Here is a 14,007-nt window from a genome sequence, read left to right as displayed (position 1 = left end):
TAAGTCTTTATGCAATGCACTTGAGCTTAATGCTCACTTACCAATTCGCCTTTATAACTTCCATATTGAGTGAATTAAGTCCTCCATGCGGGTAGTTATTAAAGAAGTGATAAGTGCTTTATAATTCAGTAAAGGGTGGCCTGGCCATTTCATATTTTCCTAAGGAAATTGGCCACCCAAAGGGCAGCATTCTCAGAACCCCTGGGGCCAGCTGATTTTAGGCACAGAGCTCGCACTATTGGATTACTTTCAAGCCAGCTGCTCAGGCCTGGACCAAACTCCTTCTCACTCAGGCTTTTCCCCCCAAGACCCCTTGGGGAGTAAGGGTCAAAATCAATGTCTGTCTCCCTGCCCGAGGCTGTTTTTACTCTTGATCAAAGGCTTCCATTTTCTCCCCTGGTTCAAAGCTAAGATGCCTAGTAAGGATCAGAGGTTTTATAATCAACATGATTTGATTCTCATTTGTAGACAGGAGGAGACTTTCTCCAAGGGGCTACAAGGGTTCCACCCCTCTGACCCCAATCCCATGGGCACAGCTTGCTCCTTTATGCTTTAGACTCTTCAAGTGGTTGGAAAAAGTGCTGTCCCAATCAAGACCTTGGTAACCACAGATTTTTCATGACTTGTTGAGAGGTCACAGGGTTCTGAGGAGGGACAGTCATTTATTAATTTGTTTATTTAAAATTTCTACTATGTACCGGGAACTTGGATGAGTGCTGCAGATACAATAGTGAATAAGACAGGTTGCCTGCCTTCAGGGAGCCTGCAATGCATTAGGAGAGAGACACGATAAACAAGTGAACACATAGGTGACATAATCAGAGGTTTTGGTAAGTGATAATAAATGAGTTATCTAGAGCATCATTTCTCAACCTTAGCGCTACTGATATTTTGGAATGGATAATTCTCTGTTGGGGGTGGGGGCTGTCTTGTGCATTGTGGGAGATTAATAACATCTCTGGCCTCACCCCGCTAGACACCAGTGGCACCACCCCAATAGTGACAATCAAAACTGATGTCTTCAGACAACCCAAGCCTGGGGGGCACAGTCTGCCCCTGACTTGAGTATGAGCACTATTGATCTAGAGGAAGGTTCAGAGAATGACCCTAGCTAGGTTGGTCAGGGAAGGCTTCTCTGGAGAAGTGACATTTCAAAAGAATGCTGAAGCTGCTGTTTTGGCCGAGGGAAAAATAAATGTGAAGGTCCTGAGAGGAGACCAGTGAGGCTGAAGTCAAGTGAATAAAGAGAGAGGGAGGTTTCAGCTGAGGAGGGAATGGCATATGTTACATGAGGAAGGATCCTGCTGGTCATGGTGGAGTCAGAATTTTCCCCCAAGTCCAAGTGCAGGAGAAGCCACTAGAGGTTTTTTGTTTGTTTTGGTGGAGGGCATGATTAAATTTATATTCCAACTAATTCATTGGGGTTTCTGTGTGGAGGACAGATTTTAATTGGGCTGCAGTGGAAACAGTAGTCATGTTTTGGAGGCAGGGGTCTTTGTGAAAGGTGATGGTGGCCTGGATGCAGGTGATAATAGTGGATGTGCCAAGAAGTAGATAGAGTTGAAGGGTAGAATCAATGACAGGGTTTGTCTGGGACAACTCCATGATACCAGTGTCATTTATTGATATGGAGACAGCTCACTGGGAGGAAAGCAGGGGCTGGTATTGGATCTGCTAAGATGTCAGCTAAACATCTGGAGCTCAGGGAAAGTTCTGCCAGAGATGCACATTTGAGTGCTATCAGCACAAGGATGGCACTCAGAGCAGAGCACTTGGGGGAGATCACCTTGGCACATGAGAGAGGAAGTGAATAGAGGAGCCCCAGGCTCCCTGGGAGACTCCAACATTTAAGGATCAGGCAAAGAATACAACATCAGCAAAGGAGCCTAAGAAAGAATATCCAGAGAGTAGAAAGAAACCCGGGAGAGAGTGTAGTCAAGGAAGCCAGAGAGGAAAGAATGTTTCAAGGAAGAAAGAGTGGTTAACAGGGTAAAATGCTACCCAGAGATTGAATAATGGGTGACAGAGAAGAGTCGATTGGATTTGCAAACATAAAAATCGCTGGTGACCTTGACAGTGCAGTTTCAGTAGAGTAGTGGGATCGAAGACAAACTAGGATGGAGAATCAAAGGGAGGTGAGGAAGAAGGGCCTGCAGGTGTAGACGATTCTTTTAAACCATTTGCCATAAAGAGGCATAGACACATGAGTTGGTAGCTGGAGGAGGACATGGAGTCAAGGAGGTTTTTTTTCTTTTTGTAGATGAGCTTTCCTAAAACATGTTTATATGTTGATGGAAAAATATAGCAGAGAGATAGTTGAGGGTAGAGAAGAGGAAGAGAAAAAATGAATGTGTTCCTGAGAAGATGGGAAAGGTTGAGGCCAGGTAGAAAGTCCACATGGGAAGCTGATAGCTAAATGGTTAAGGTCTGACATTGATCCCTTTGGGGATTCGTTCATTTATTCGCCTAGTGGTCACTATTTGCATAACACTGCAACCACAGCCTCCTGGCTTTGCCCTTAGAAAACTCATGCTTTGTTGAAGGCCATAGTCATGTAGGGACAGGAAAGGTGGAAAAGATGTGCCTGGGTGCCAAGGACATTTCTGCTTCCTCTTCGTTTGGTGTGTGGGGCCCTCCTACTTCCCCACTGCTGACCCTGACAGTGGACATCAAGCTGAGACCTGGGCCTGGGAGGGAGCTCTGGATATGGGGCCCTTGAGACCTCTGAGATCACCTTCCCCTTGCTGCTGTGCCCTGCAGTTATGCCTCCAGCATGCCTGTCCCTGGGTGGGATGTTCAGTGGTGTGCTCGGGGCCACAGCTCTCCCCAGAGATCAAGTTCAGGGTGCCTGTAGGGTCAGACCAGGGCCCTGGGCTGCTCAGGGGGCCAGGGTGAGGGCCGTGCAGGTACTGAGGGTGGAGATCCTCTGGCAGTGAGGTGGGGCAGCTGGGTGGCTACGTAGTACCGCCCTGGATGGCTTTCCAGGTATATACTTACTCAGGGGTAGTGCCCCAATTTAAGATTCTGGGGGTGAGTAAATGGTGAGTAAGACAGATATGATCTCTGTTCTCATGCATTATGGTTCTAATGTAGAGACACTGATGACAAACACATAATCAAATAATCTAATAAGACAATTACAGATGGTTATTAAGGGCTGTGAAGGACATAAACAGGAGTTTGTGCCAGAGAGCAACTGGAGGGGAAATGCAGGGGCTGCTAACACAGTGGGGTCAGGGCAGGCTTCTCTGAGAAGGTGATTTTTGAGTGGAGATCTGAGGGATTGAAAGAAGCCAGGGATGAGTGTTTCACGTAGGAGGTCCAGTTGGGAATAAGCTTGGCATATTTAAAGACCAGAGGCAGGACAGTGTGACTGGAGCCCACAAAACAAGGGGAGTGTGTTCAGAGAAGGAGCCCTAGAGGCATCTGGTGGCCAGCTTGTGCAGGACCTTGAGGGTGGCTTCCCAGTGATGTCTGGACATCATTGGATTTTATTGTCATAGCCAAAGGAAGCCATTGGAGGGTTTTAGGCAGGAGAGAGTGGTTGCAATAACGTAGATTGTTGAAGAGGGAAAGCAGGGAGGCCAGGTAGGAGGGGATGCTTGTTCTCCAGGTTAGAATAGGTGGTGGTTACCAGGAGCACTGATGTGTAGGCAAGCTGGGGTTGCCATCCTGTGCCAGCCCAGGCAGCAGCAGTAAAAATAGAAGCAGATAGGCTGGGGAGGGGAAGGATAGGAGGCCACAGGCTGGGGTTCAGCCACAATGGCCTGGACTCCCCAGTGAACTGGCTGGCTCCCAGATGAAATCTCGCTCCTGGGAGTTAGCCCTTTTCTTAGTGGGGTAGCAGTGAAGATGTGCCCTTGATCTTTTCCTGTTAGGAGACACAGCATCTTTGCACCTGCAGAACACAGGTGTGTGCACAAACGTTCTTCATTCCTGGCACAATACTTTGGAATTGATCAGGAAGCCAGCACAGATGCTGTCGTCTCCCATCTGTTCGCTGCATGATCTGAATGTTCCTTTCTGTGGTCCCAGGGGTGGCCCCAGATGCGGGGCTGGTTCACCGTGGTCCTTGGCGCACAGCTGCTTGTAGGCTTGTGTGCTAACGTGCTGGCATGCTGGGGTCACCGGCACAAGCCGTCCCAACCCCTGGCTGCCTGGGGCTCTCAGGTCTGGCTCCCCAGGCATCTAGCACACTGTCCCCCACAACAGCTGTCAAGGGAGGGAGAGCCAGGTGACTTGGCTAGCGTGATCCGATGCGCTCCTTCCCAGCCCCCGTGATGCCTTAGCACCATGGAGCTGTTGCTCCAGACGGTTTGTTTATGATGCTAAACATATCAGATAATTGAAAGCTAATGCTGCTGTCTGGATCACTAGACATAATACGCCTGGATAACAAATCAATTTCCTCATTGCCCTACAAGGCTTCGGAGTCAAAAGCGCGGCACATTGTGCGTGTGTGTGCACACGTGCATTCATGCATGTGTGTGCTCCAATGCTGACTTGTTAGGAAATGGGATTCCAGACTAGCTTCTGCAGGCACTAGCTGGAGAGAAGGGACACCTGTATGCAGTCTTGTTTTTGAAGCTTTTGAATTTTGTGTTGGAGGAGTAGAGTACTCACATATAAAAAACATCCGGAGGCCTAGGCAGGCTGATTGCTTGAGGCCAGGATTTCGCAACCAGCCTGGCCAACATGGTATAACCCTGTCTCTACTAAAAATACAAAAATCAGCCAGGCGTGGTGACACATGCCTATAGTCCCAGCTACTCGGTAGGCTGAGGCACGAGAATTGCTTGAACCTGGGAGGCAGAGTTTGCAGTGAGCTGAGATCACTGCACTCCAGCCTGGGTGACAGTGAGGCTCTGTGTCAAGACACACACACACACACACACACACACACACACACACACACACACACGCACGGGAAACATCAGCTTCAGCTGCCTCCTGCCAGTATTCTGAACACAATGTTAGTGTCGTACACTTAGGTACTGCCATGTAAATGTGAATTGTGACTGCACCTCCAGGAAAGCTTCACTTAACTGGCAACTTCAGTTATCCAAAAGGGGGAGCAAAACAAAGTCATATGAAAACAAGGGCAAATATCTGCCTATCTGTATGCATGTGCATGTATGTGTGTGTGAATGTTTTCATATTCCCTTAGATCCTATTTACGCTTACTTAACATGCATTTCTAACAATACAAATGGAATCAGCTATTTATTCCACTAGTGCCATGCATCCACAGTGAATTGAGGACTTAGGCATTACCTTCTCTAACCCTCACCACAACTAATTTTGCTATGGAAAATCTGACAGCTGGAGAAGCTCTAGTAACTGGCCTGAGGGCATCTGGCTTCCGGTGCTAGCGTGTCATCTCCAGGTCAGCCTAACTCCAGGTGCCAGCTCTTACCTATTGGGCTCCAAGAGGCTGCAGAGGAGACTGGGCACAGCACATTTGGGAGGGAGGAGGGGCCCTGGGGACAGCTTAAGAGGTGATGGCCTGCAGCCTAATATCAAAGAAAGAGCCAGAAAATAGTTAAAATGGAGCAATAACCATTGGAATAGGAAGTCATATCAGGGTAGGGCCATTTGTAGTAGGGCTACAAATTCTGCATCCATCAAGAGCTTCTGAGGGTTTTGCTGTGCTACAGCCTGGCAGACTCATTAGGCTGGTCGTATTGATGTAAGGTCATCAAGAAAATGTAAATCATGATCTGTCTACTCTGTTTAAAAAGGCAAGGATGTGTGTAATGCATTTTAGGTGGAAAAAAGAAACATCCAGCAGGGAAGTTGAAAATGCAAAGGGTTTTGCATTTAAATTTAGTTGTCTGGAAAATTTGGTTATGAAGAAGAGCTCATTAATAGCAGTGAGAAGTCACAGTGAAGATAACAGCAATCTGACAGCCAGAGAGGAGCGGGAAAAGCTTAGAAAAATGAGGCAATACTGGGCCTGCTACCTGTCGAGAAAGGAAGGATGTTCCTAAGTCCCACCGACCGAGCTCCTGTCTTGCCAAGTGCCCAGGGAAGTTCTGCCAGGTAAAGGGTGCCTTGTCCCTGTTGACTTCCTCAATCACCTTAGTCCTCTGGGGTTAGATGGTGGTGGGCGTCTTTGTGTTCTACAGTTTTCTGCATAGGAGAGGAGTAAACGTGAAACATTAAATATTGAAGGTAGAAACAACTCTTAAACATATCCACATGACATATTTTTAATTAAAATATGGACCACACATTCTGTACCATCCAATTTTGGAATGCTTGGAGATTGCCAATTCGTTTATCATATTGGCCCAAGCAAAACAGAAGGAAGAAGAGAAAACTGGGGTACAAAAGTACCATCTGGTTGGGAACGGTGGCTCATGCCTGTAATCCCAGCACTTTGGGAGGCTGAGGCAGGTGGATCACCTGAGGTAAGGAGTTTGAGACCAGCCTGGCCAACATGATGAAACCCTGTCTCTACTAAAAATACAAAATTAGCTGGGTGTGGTGGCACATGCCTGTAATCCCAGCTACTCAGGAGGCTAAGGCAGGAGAATTGCTTGAACCTGGGAGGCAGAGGTTGCAGTGAGCCATTGCACTCCAGCCTGGGTGGCAAGAGTGAAACTCCATCTCAAAAAAAAAAAAAAAAAAAAAAAAGGAATTACAATCTAATTTATTCTAGCACAGAGAATGTTTGTAGTCCCCATGAACGTATCAATTAATATTTAATTTATGCCATGTCCCATTATAAAAATGGCTATGAAGCAGCTATCTGTGTTCCTGGGTCTCTGGGACCTGGTGTTGCTGTTATGAGTCACTAAGAGTGGGTATGTTTCAGACTGATTTTTTAGAATTGCCAAAGAGACTCTGCATGGCCATTCCCTGACTCCATTTCCCTTCTAAGCCTACCTGGCAGCATCATGAGATCTTGATCCCAGGGGTCTACCTTGACATCACTGAGGTTTTTGAGTTCCTGCCCTAAGCCCGACTCTGACTCTGGAGGTCAATGTCATCATGTATTATGCCCCACTGTCTCCCTCCGTCTGGAAAAGTGGTGCCCAACTAGCTCTTGGCAGAGTAGTGGCTCTGTGGAATGGAAGGGCAGTGGTGAGAGGGTAGGAGCAGGGCATTGAGCTGATTTTCTGAATGGAGCATTTCACATTTCTATGGAATGAAGAGGCATGAGAAATCCAGGAGAGGAACTTTCAGTGGAGAGAAAAGGCTCTTGGCCAGTGGGTTCCAGCCAGAGATGGTGAGAAGAGACCACTGTTGCGTCTGGAATGTGTAGCCTGGCTTGGGCCATGGTCCAGCAGGCCAACACACCCCTCATTTCCTCTCAAGAAATGCCTGTGACTTGAGAGGGTCCTGGGAGCTGTGGCTTGCCCATTTTTTCCTCTCACCTGGACTCAGTGACCTAGAGGTAGACTTTTTTGTATTGGCCTGAAGCCTGGTAGTGTTTGCTGCAAAGCAGTTATTTTCAAAATTGATGTTGTTTTAAGCCATGAGACTCTTGCTTTAATAGCCCTTTTAGGCAGAAGCTTTATATAATAAAGCAGGATTTCTCAATCCTGGTGCTGTGGACATTTGGGGCTGATGATTCTTAGCGGTGGGGGCTGTCCTGTGCATTGTAGGATGTTTAGCAACATCTCTAATCTCTACCCACTGTAGGCCAGTGTTACTCTCTTTCCCCAGCTGTGACAATCAAAAATGTGTCCAGATATTGTCAAATGTCTGCTGGGGGGCAAAATCGCCTCCCTTTGAGAACCAATGTATTATGAGACTAAAGTGGAGGTAATTTATTTAAAGTAGGAGTGGGCACCTGATGTGCCACCCCTTTGCCCTCTTTCTCCTCCCTCCACTCTGTTTCTGATTGAACCAGGACACCCAGATTGAGAGCAGAGCTGCAGGTTCCTGTGGGGGCCATCACCATGCACTCTGCAGAATTGCACAGTCCCTTGGGCATTGCTCTAAATTCTGTTCCTCCACAGCGGGAGTGGGTTTGTAAGATGTCTGGGCAGGGATGAGCTGGTCCAGCCTGTGGTCCTGGAACAGGGAAACCAGTCACTGCCCCCACAGGGTTTAGGTGCCTGGCCTGCCTCTAGAAGTGAATAGGTATTGATTTTTTCTTTTTTTTTTTTTTGAGACAGTGTCTCATTGTGTTGTCCACACTGGAGTGCAGTGGTGTGATCTCGGCTCACTGCAGCCTCTGCCTCCCAGGTTCAAGCGATTCTCCTGCCTCAGCCTCCTGAGTAGCTGGGATTACAGGCGCCCACCACCATACCTGGCTAATTTTTGTATTTTTAGTAGCGACAGAGTTTCCCCATGTTGGCCAGGCTGGTCTCGAACTCCTGACCACGAATGATCCACCCGCCTCAGCCTCGCAAAGTGCTGGGATTGCAGGCAGTATTGATTGATTTTCAAATGACAAAACAAATGCTCAATGAAAACAACCTGGACAGCCCAGAAAATCACAAAAAAGGAGAAGCCACGTGTAATCGTTCTGGGTTGAGATACTCACCATTAACAAAGGCAAACCAAACCTGCTCTTTTACTATATATATATAATATTTTCTAGAGCCTGCCTTTTTCACTGAAAGTGGTGGTCTCCCTAGTAGCACACACACACCAGCCGGCAGAGTCACAACACTGACCTCCTGGTTGGGTACCAAGTGGTGAGTCATAGGAGAACTTGGCAGGTGCCCAGCTGATGCCATCCGGAAATGTCAGGGCCTCATCTTCATCCTCTTGCTCTTCCTCGGAACCTGCTCTGATGTGGCATCTATGCACTCCTTGAACCTGTGTATAAACTCCTGCTGGAACAGTTTTCCTGGAGGCCATGAATGACAGGTTTCCTACCCCTCCACACTCTGCCACATGGGGTTTTTATCAATGATTGCTGAGAAATGACAACTTCCAGCAGAAGCCTGATGCCATTTTTAGCTTGAAAACTGAGAACAAGACTGCTCAGTTTCTGTAAGGCACAGGAGGAAAATAATCAGCACAGCCAGCTCTGCCTGAGGACTTACATGTGCCCCACACTGCAAAGGGGTTTTCTTTTTTATCATAGTCTTTTGATCTTCACATTATTCTTAGGAGGCAGTTATTTTATTATCCCCATTTAATAGATGAGAAAACTGAGGCACAGACAGAGAAGTAACCTGGACAGGGTCACATAGATAGGGGTACTGGTGGCGCCAGGATATGCATTTTGACCATCAGCTTCTAGGGCAGGAGTCGACAACTGTTTTCTGTAAAGGGCCAGAGAGTAAATATTTCAGGTTTTGCAGGCCATATGGCCTCTGTAGCAACTATTCAGCTCTGTTATTGTAGCTTGAAGAGAGCTATAGATGACAGTAAATGAACAGGTATGAACATGGAAATTTGAATTTCATGTAGTTTTCATGTGTTATGAAATATAATTCTTCTTTTGATTTTTAAGAATGTAAATGCTATTTTTAGCTCTGGGGCTGCAGGAAAGCAGGCAGCGGGCTGTAGCTTGACGACCACTGCCTTAGAGCCCTGACTCCTACCCACACTGTTGCACTGTGGCTACAAAAATGCCATTCCCTGATTTAGGAAAACTCAGACCTACTCAACGGAGGAGGTGGGGACCATTATTCTACTTACCGGAGGACTCTTTGCAGCAAGGAGTTCATTCATTTCTCTGCCATATCTCAGTGCTTGCCTAAGTCAGGGAAGGGTCAGTTTGTGGGCATAAGGACATGAGGGCTGAGAAGGGTAAGGCTTGAGAACATGGTAATGATTGACAACTCAACCGTAACAACACATTTATGGAATTCTAATGTGGGCTGTGAAAAATGATTTCACTGATTTAAACAATTGGATCAAAGTTGCTTGTTGGGAGCAGATCCTTGTAGGAAGCTGGAGTCCTGTGAATTAGAAGTATTCTGTACAATCATGGTGATCTACTTGGTAATTTACAAAGCCCAGGGAATACACTGGGGGACCTGGTGGCACAGATAGTTCTACTCCTCTGGCACTTTCTTTTCATCTGAAATGTTGCCAGGTTCTCTGCCATGGTGAGACCAGACCACCCAAACTGCCCTGGGGCTGTAAGGCTTCCAGGGAGAACTTTGGCATTGGAATCCAACACCAACCTGGCCACCTGGTCCATGTCCCCAGCAGATGCCATTGTCTCTGGCTGCTCAGCAGGGACTTTGAGAGAATGTGGTACAAAACAGGTTCTCAGCATACCTTGTCACCGTGTGGCTCTGAAATGCTTCCAGAGGCCCTGGCAGTCATAGTCCTGCTGCCTTGCTGGCTCTGACTCGAGTTGGTGGCAGATGGCAGAGCTACGGGTGTGGTGGTGCTGGGGAGGAGACGTCTGGGGAAGGTGGCTGTCACTTTTCTGGACAGAGTGTGCCTGGGTTAGTTCTGTCCCAGGATGAGCTGTCACCTCTCTGCACTCTTCACTAAGAGTGAAGTACTTAGAATTCATGGCCACTGATCAGAGTAAAATCCTGGGAGGATGGGGTGGGCAGTGGAAGGCCTTTTCCCGAGATCCTTTGGTGCCTCTTGGGATCACAGGTGTGTATGAATGGGCACATGCATACACCTTTAGAGCTGCAAAGGGCTTTGATAATTAATAGTGTAATGGTCCTCAACCTGGGGACCCCAAAAGCAGTAATGAGGGGTGTTTGTTTCTGGCATTTGGTCAATACAAAAATAGTAAACCCAGAAATCAGATCCATACCCATGACAAGCCTTCTCATGTTGACAGAATGTTGAGTTTCTTTGCTTTGGGCTGGAATTTATGCAGTGGATGAGTTAGCACGGGTTTGTGTCTGTTGATAAAAAGCTCTGGTTAACAGTGATTTACATTGCTGATTAATAAATCCAAGAAGATGAATTAATTAGTAGTTAATAGATGTAGTGTGCTTGCTAGACATAAACCTCCTCAAACATGGGATCTCTTGGGGCAAAGTTCTAAAAGGAGACCTTCATGATGAAAAGGGGAGAAACTGCTGATCCAGGGCAACTCTCCTCTTTTACAAATGAAGACATGAGAGACTCAGAGAGGTGGAAGCACTGGCTCAAAGTCACTGGGTCCTGAAGTCTCGGATGAAGCTAGGGTTTGTGTCCTCCACTGCCAGGTTCCCATTCTTTCCATGACACCCTAGTGGCTCCAGGATCCTTAGGTGGCCCCCACTCTCTGGAGTCAGCTCCACCAAATCAAGCCAATGGTTTTTTGAGCTCCAGGAGGGATTGGGCTGTGGGTCACCCAAAGTGGGCTTCCAGAGTCTAGACCCTGGTGATGCTGGAAGTAGGAGTGTGTCCCTCCTTGGCTATGCCCACTGGCCAGCCGGCCACCCCGTCCTTTTTTAAAGCCATGTCATTTGTATTGTCTTTATGGGCAGTAACTAAGGGAAAAAAAAGGCCAGTCCTTAGGAAATTCTGAATAGGAAAAAGAAAGAAGGGGAACAGAGGAAAACTGAGTTAGGAAGGCAAGCAGGGAGATTGAACTTCACGTCTTTAGCATCTTTTTCTAGCTGATGGGGAGACATTCAATGCAATCCATGGGCCAGGAACTTGGAACCAATGAATCCAGTTAATTCTTGCAACAACCCAATCAGGCAGACGGTGTGAACCCCACCACGCAGAGGAAGAAACTGAGGCTCAGATTTATTTGGTGACTTGGCAAAAGGCCTGGCAATCAATTAGCTCATCGGGGATCAAAGCCAGGTCTCTGTGGCTCCAAAGCCAGCCCCATTTCTGTTGCTTCTGGCTGACCATTACCTTTCCTCCTCCCCTGCAGACACATAGAGAACTGGCGCAGTCTTCACACGCTCAACGCCGTGGACATGGAGCTCTACACCGGACTTCAAAAGCTGTGAGTACACCTGGCCACAGAGAGGCCTTTCCCTGTGGAAGGGGTGGATGCCACCTGGTCTGCCTTCTGGGGTGGCGTGAGGGGCACAGCAAGGCTGCCATCCGTGCTTTCTCCCCCAGGTCTTCTTTTGGTAGAGTTGGCAATATGCACTTAGGGGACACCAGAGGCTTCAAAGGCCATCTCTTCACACCCCTTTGTTTCACCCTAGTCTAGAGAGGCAAGGGGGTTGTGTGAATTCCCATCTTGAAGGTAGGGTTTCAAGGCAGGCCTAGAACCCAGGCATGCTGGGTGAGTGTCCTTTCCCTACCCTTATGCTTGACTGATGAGCCCCATGGAGTATGAGATTTCCCAGCTACCTCCACCCTTGGATGTCGGTACTAGTGACTGTGGGGACCTGGAGTGGGGAGAGGGACAAGGAACAAAGAGGGCTGCAGCCCTGCCATTACTGGACCAGCAGAAGCCCTGGTCCTTACCTACTGGCCAGGATGGGTGGAGGGCAGCTGCCAGTATGACCCCTTACCTCCCAGCCTCACGGGGCCCTGGGGCGTGTGAGCCCAGGTGCCTCCACTGAGCAACCCCAGCAGGCCACCTGTGATAACTGGCAATGAAGAGGTGCAGATAATCCACAGGGCGGCTGCAGGGCCAGCCTTAGCCTCACCCCCTGCCAGCCTCAGCCCAGAGCAGATATCCCTCTGCCACTTGAGCTCTGCTGATCCTCTTTTTCTCTCTGTCTAGGACCATCAAGAACTCAGGACTTCGGAGCATTCAGCCCAGAGCCTTTGCCAAGAACCCCCATTTGCGTTATATGTGAGTAGAGCTGGGCTGCAGGGATGGGGGGCACATGGCAGGTACTCTTGGGGCAGTGAAGCCGGAGACCTGAGGTCTAGACCTGGCTTTTTGCCTCCAGGGGCTCTTGGGCAAGGTTTTGAACTTTCTTGGGCTTCCAATTTTGCCTCTTAAAAGGATTATTTTGGGTTTGATGATCTCTAAGTTTCCTGTCAGAAGGAAAAATCTAGGACCAGGGGCTGAGAGGGAGAGTCAGTCTCCTGACACCCAAGTGTGTTCACTTTCATGATGAAACTTGCAATTTTATGGGAATGTAAATGATAGGGAATTCCACTCATATGTAATGTGAATACTACACTTCTGAGACCATAAGTAGGCCCATAAGAGTGTGTATGTGTGTTAGGACTGGGGGGGTGTTGCAAGAAGAAAGAAAGTATGGCCAATAGCCAGTGTTATGTCTAAATAGATCTGGGTTCAGTGGGGAAAAGCTCAGAGAAGTGGAAACACCTGTGTAATGTCACACAGCTTTGTTTGGGACAAGCTAGAGGTCAAGTGGTTATGGGTGGGGGTTCCTGTCTGTCTGTGCCTCCTTCATCCTGTCTCTCCCCTTTCCCTAGTGGGGATAGAATCACAAGAGTTGATGCTTCCTCTCTAAGCCGAGTTCTGGGCTGATAAACTTTGGGATTTAATGAGGACTGCCATTTCCTGGGGAGAAAGTGGGCATGAAAGGAAGCCTGGGGTGAGTGATTAGGGGAAGTGCCAACCTGCTGCACCTGTAGAGGGGTATTTGTTGTCTGGGTCAACTCCAAGGATAGTGGCCATCTCGGACACCCATTGGGCATGTTCCCAAAGAGCAGAGGCTCTGCAGGAACCAGGTGGGGAGGGGTCTATTGCCTTTGTGGAGAAAGTGGAGAAGTGGTGTGCTTTGGGCTAGTCTTTCCTGTGGCCACTTAAAAGTTTCACTGACTGAGCACTTTGCATTTGGTAACGGAGGGCAGCTGGGCTGGAGAGAAATTGCATGCACCGGGGCAGAACATCCAGGGGAGCTGTGGGAAGTGGAGGGTAGGGAAGGTGGGGAAAGGGAAGAGATGACAGTGAATCCTCGTGGAGGAGTTGTTTTTTCTTTTTTGGGGGATCCTGACCTTACCCCCAGGCTCTTTGTGTTTTCCCAAGCACATAGTGAGTGCTTGATAAATATTTGTTTATCAGTATGGCCACCTCTCCTTTCTGCAGAGCTTTCTTTTCTCTCTCTGGAAAGAACAGGCTCTGTGGCCACTGTTCAGGGCCAGGTGTATCAGCTCCAGGGGACTGAGACCTCCCTTTCAGCTGCCTAATTAACTGTTGCCCCTTGCCCCAGGGTAGCCTCTGTGGTGAGAGTCTCCTGATGT

At 48.2% G+C, this 14,007-nt stretch overlaps 1 protein-coding gene across 11 annotated transcripts in view; it reads left to right on the top strand.

The window, feature by feature from the left end:
• Positions 1-14,007, top strand: part of NTRK3 (neurotrophic receptor tyrosine kinase 3) — a 381,275-nt gene that overhangs the window by 60,156 nt on the left and 307,112 nt on the right. For all 11 annotated transcript variants that reach the window (XM_016927081.4, XM_016927084.4, XM_063794023.1 and 8 more), the window contains exons 2-3: positions 11,759-11,833; positions 12,569-12,640. In XM_016927081.4, the coding sequence (XP_016782570.1) occupies positions 11,759-11,833; positions 12,569-12,640 (147 nt within the window). The remainder of the gene's footprint in view (positions 1-11,758; positions 11,834-12,568; positions 12,641-14,007) is intronic.

Source organism: Pan troglodytes, chromosome 16 (genome assembly GCF_028858775.2).
Source record: "Pan troglodytes isolate AG18354 chromosome 16, NHGRI_mPanTro3-v2.0_pri, whole genome shotgun sequence".
In the NCBI taxonomy this organism is placed as follows: Eukaryota; Metazoa; Chordata; class Mammalia; order Primates; family Hominidae; genus Pan; species Pan troglodytes.
Note: the sequence above shows the minus strand (reverse complement) of the source record. Positions and strands in the feature narration are given on the sequence as shown.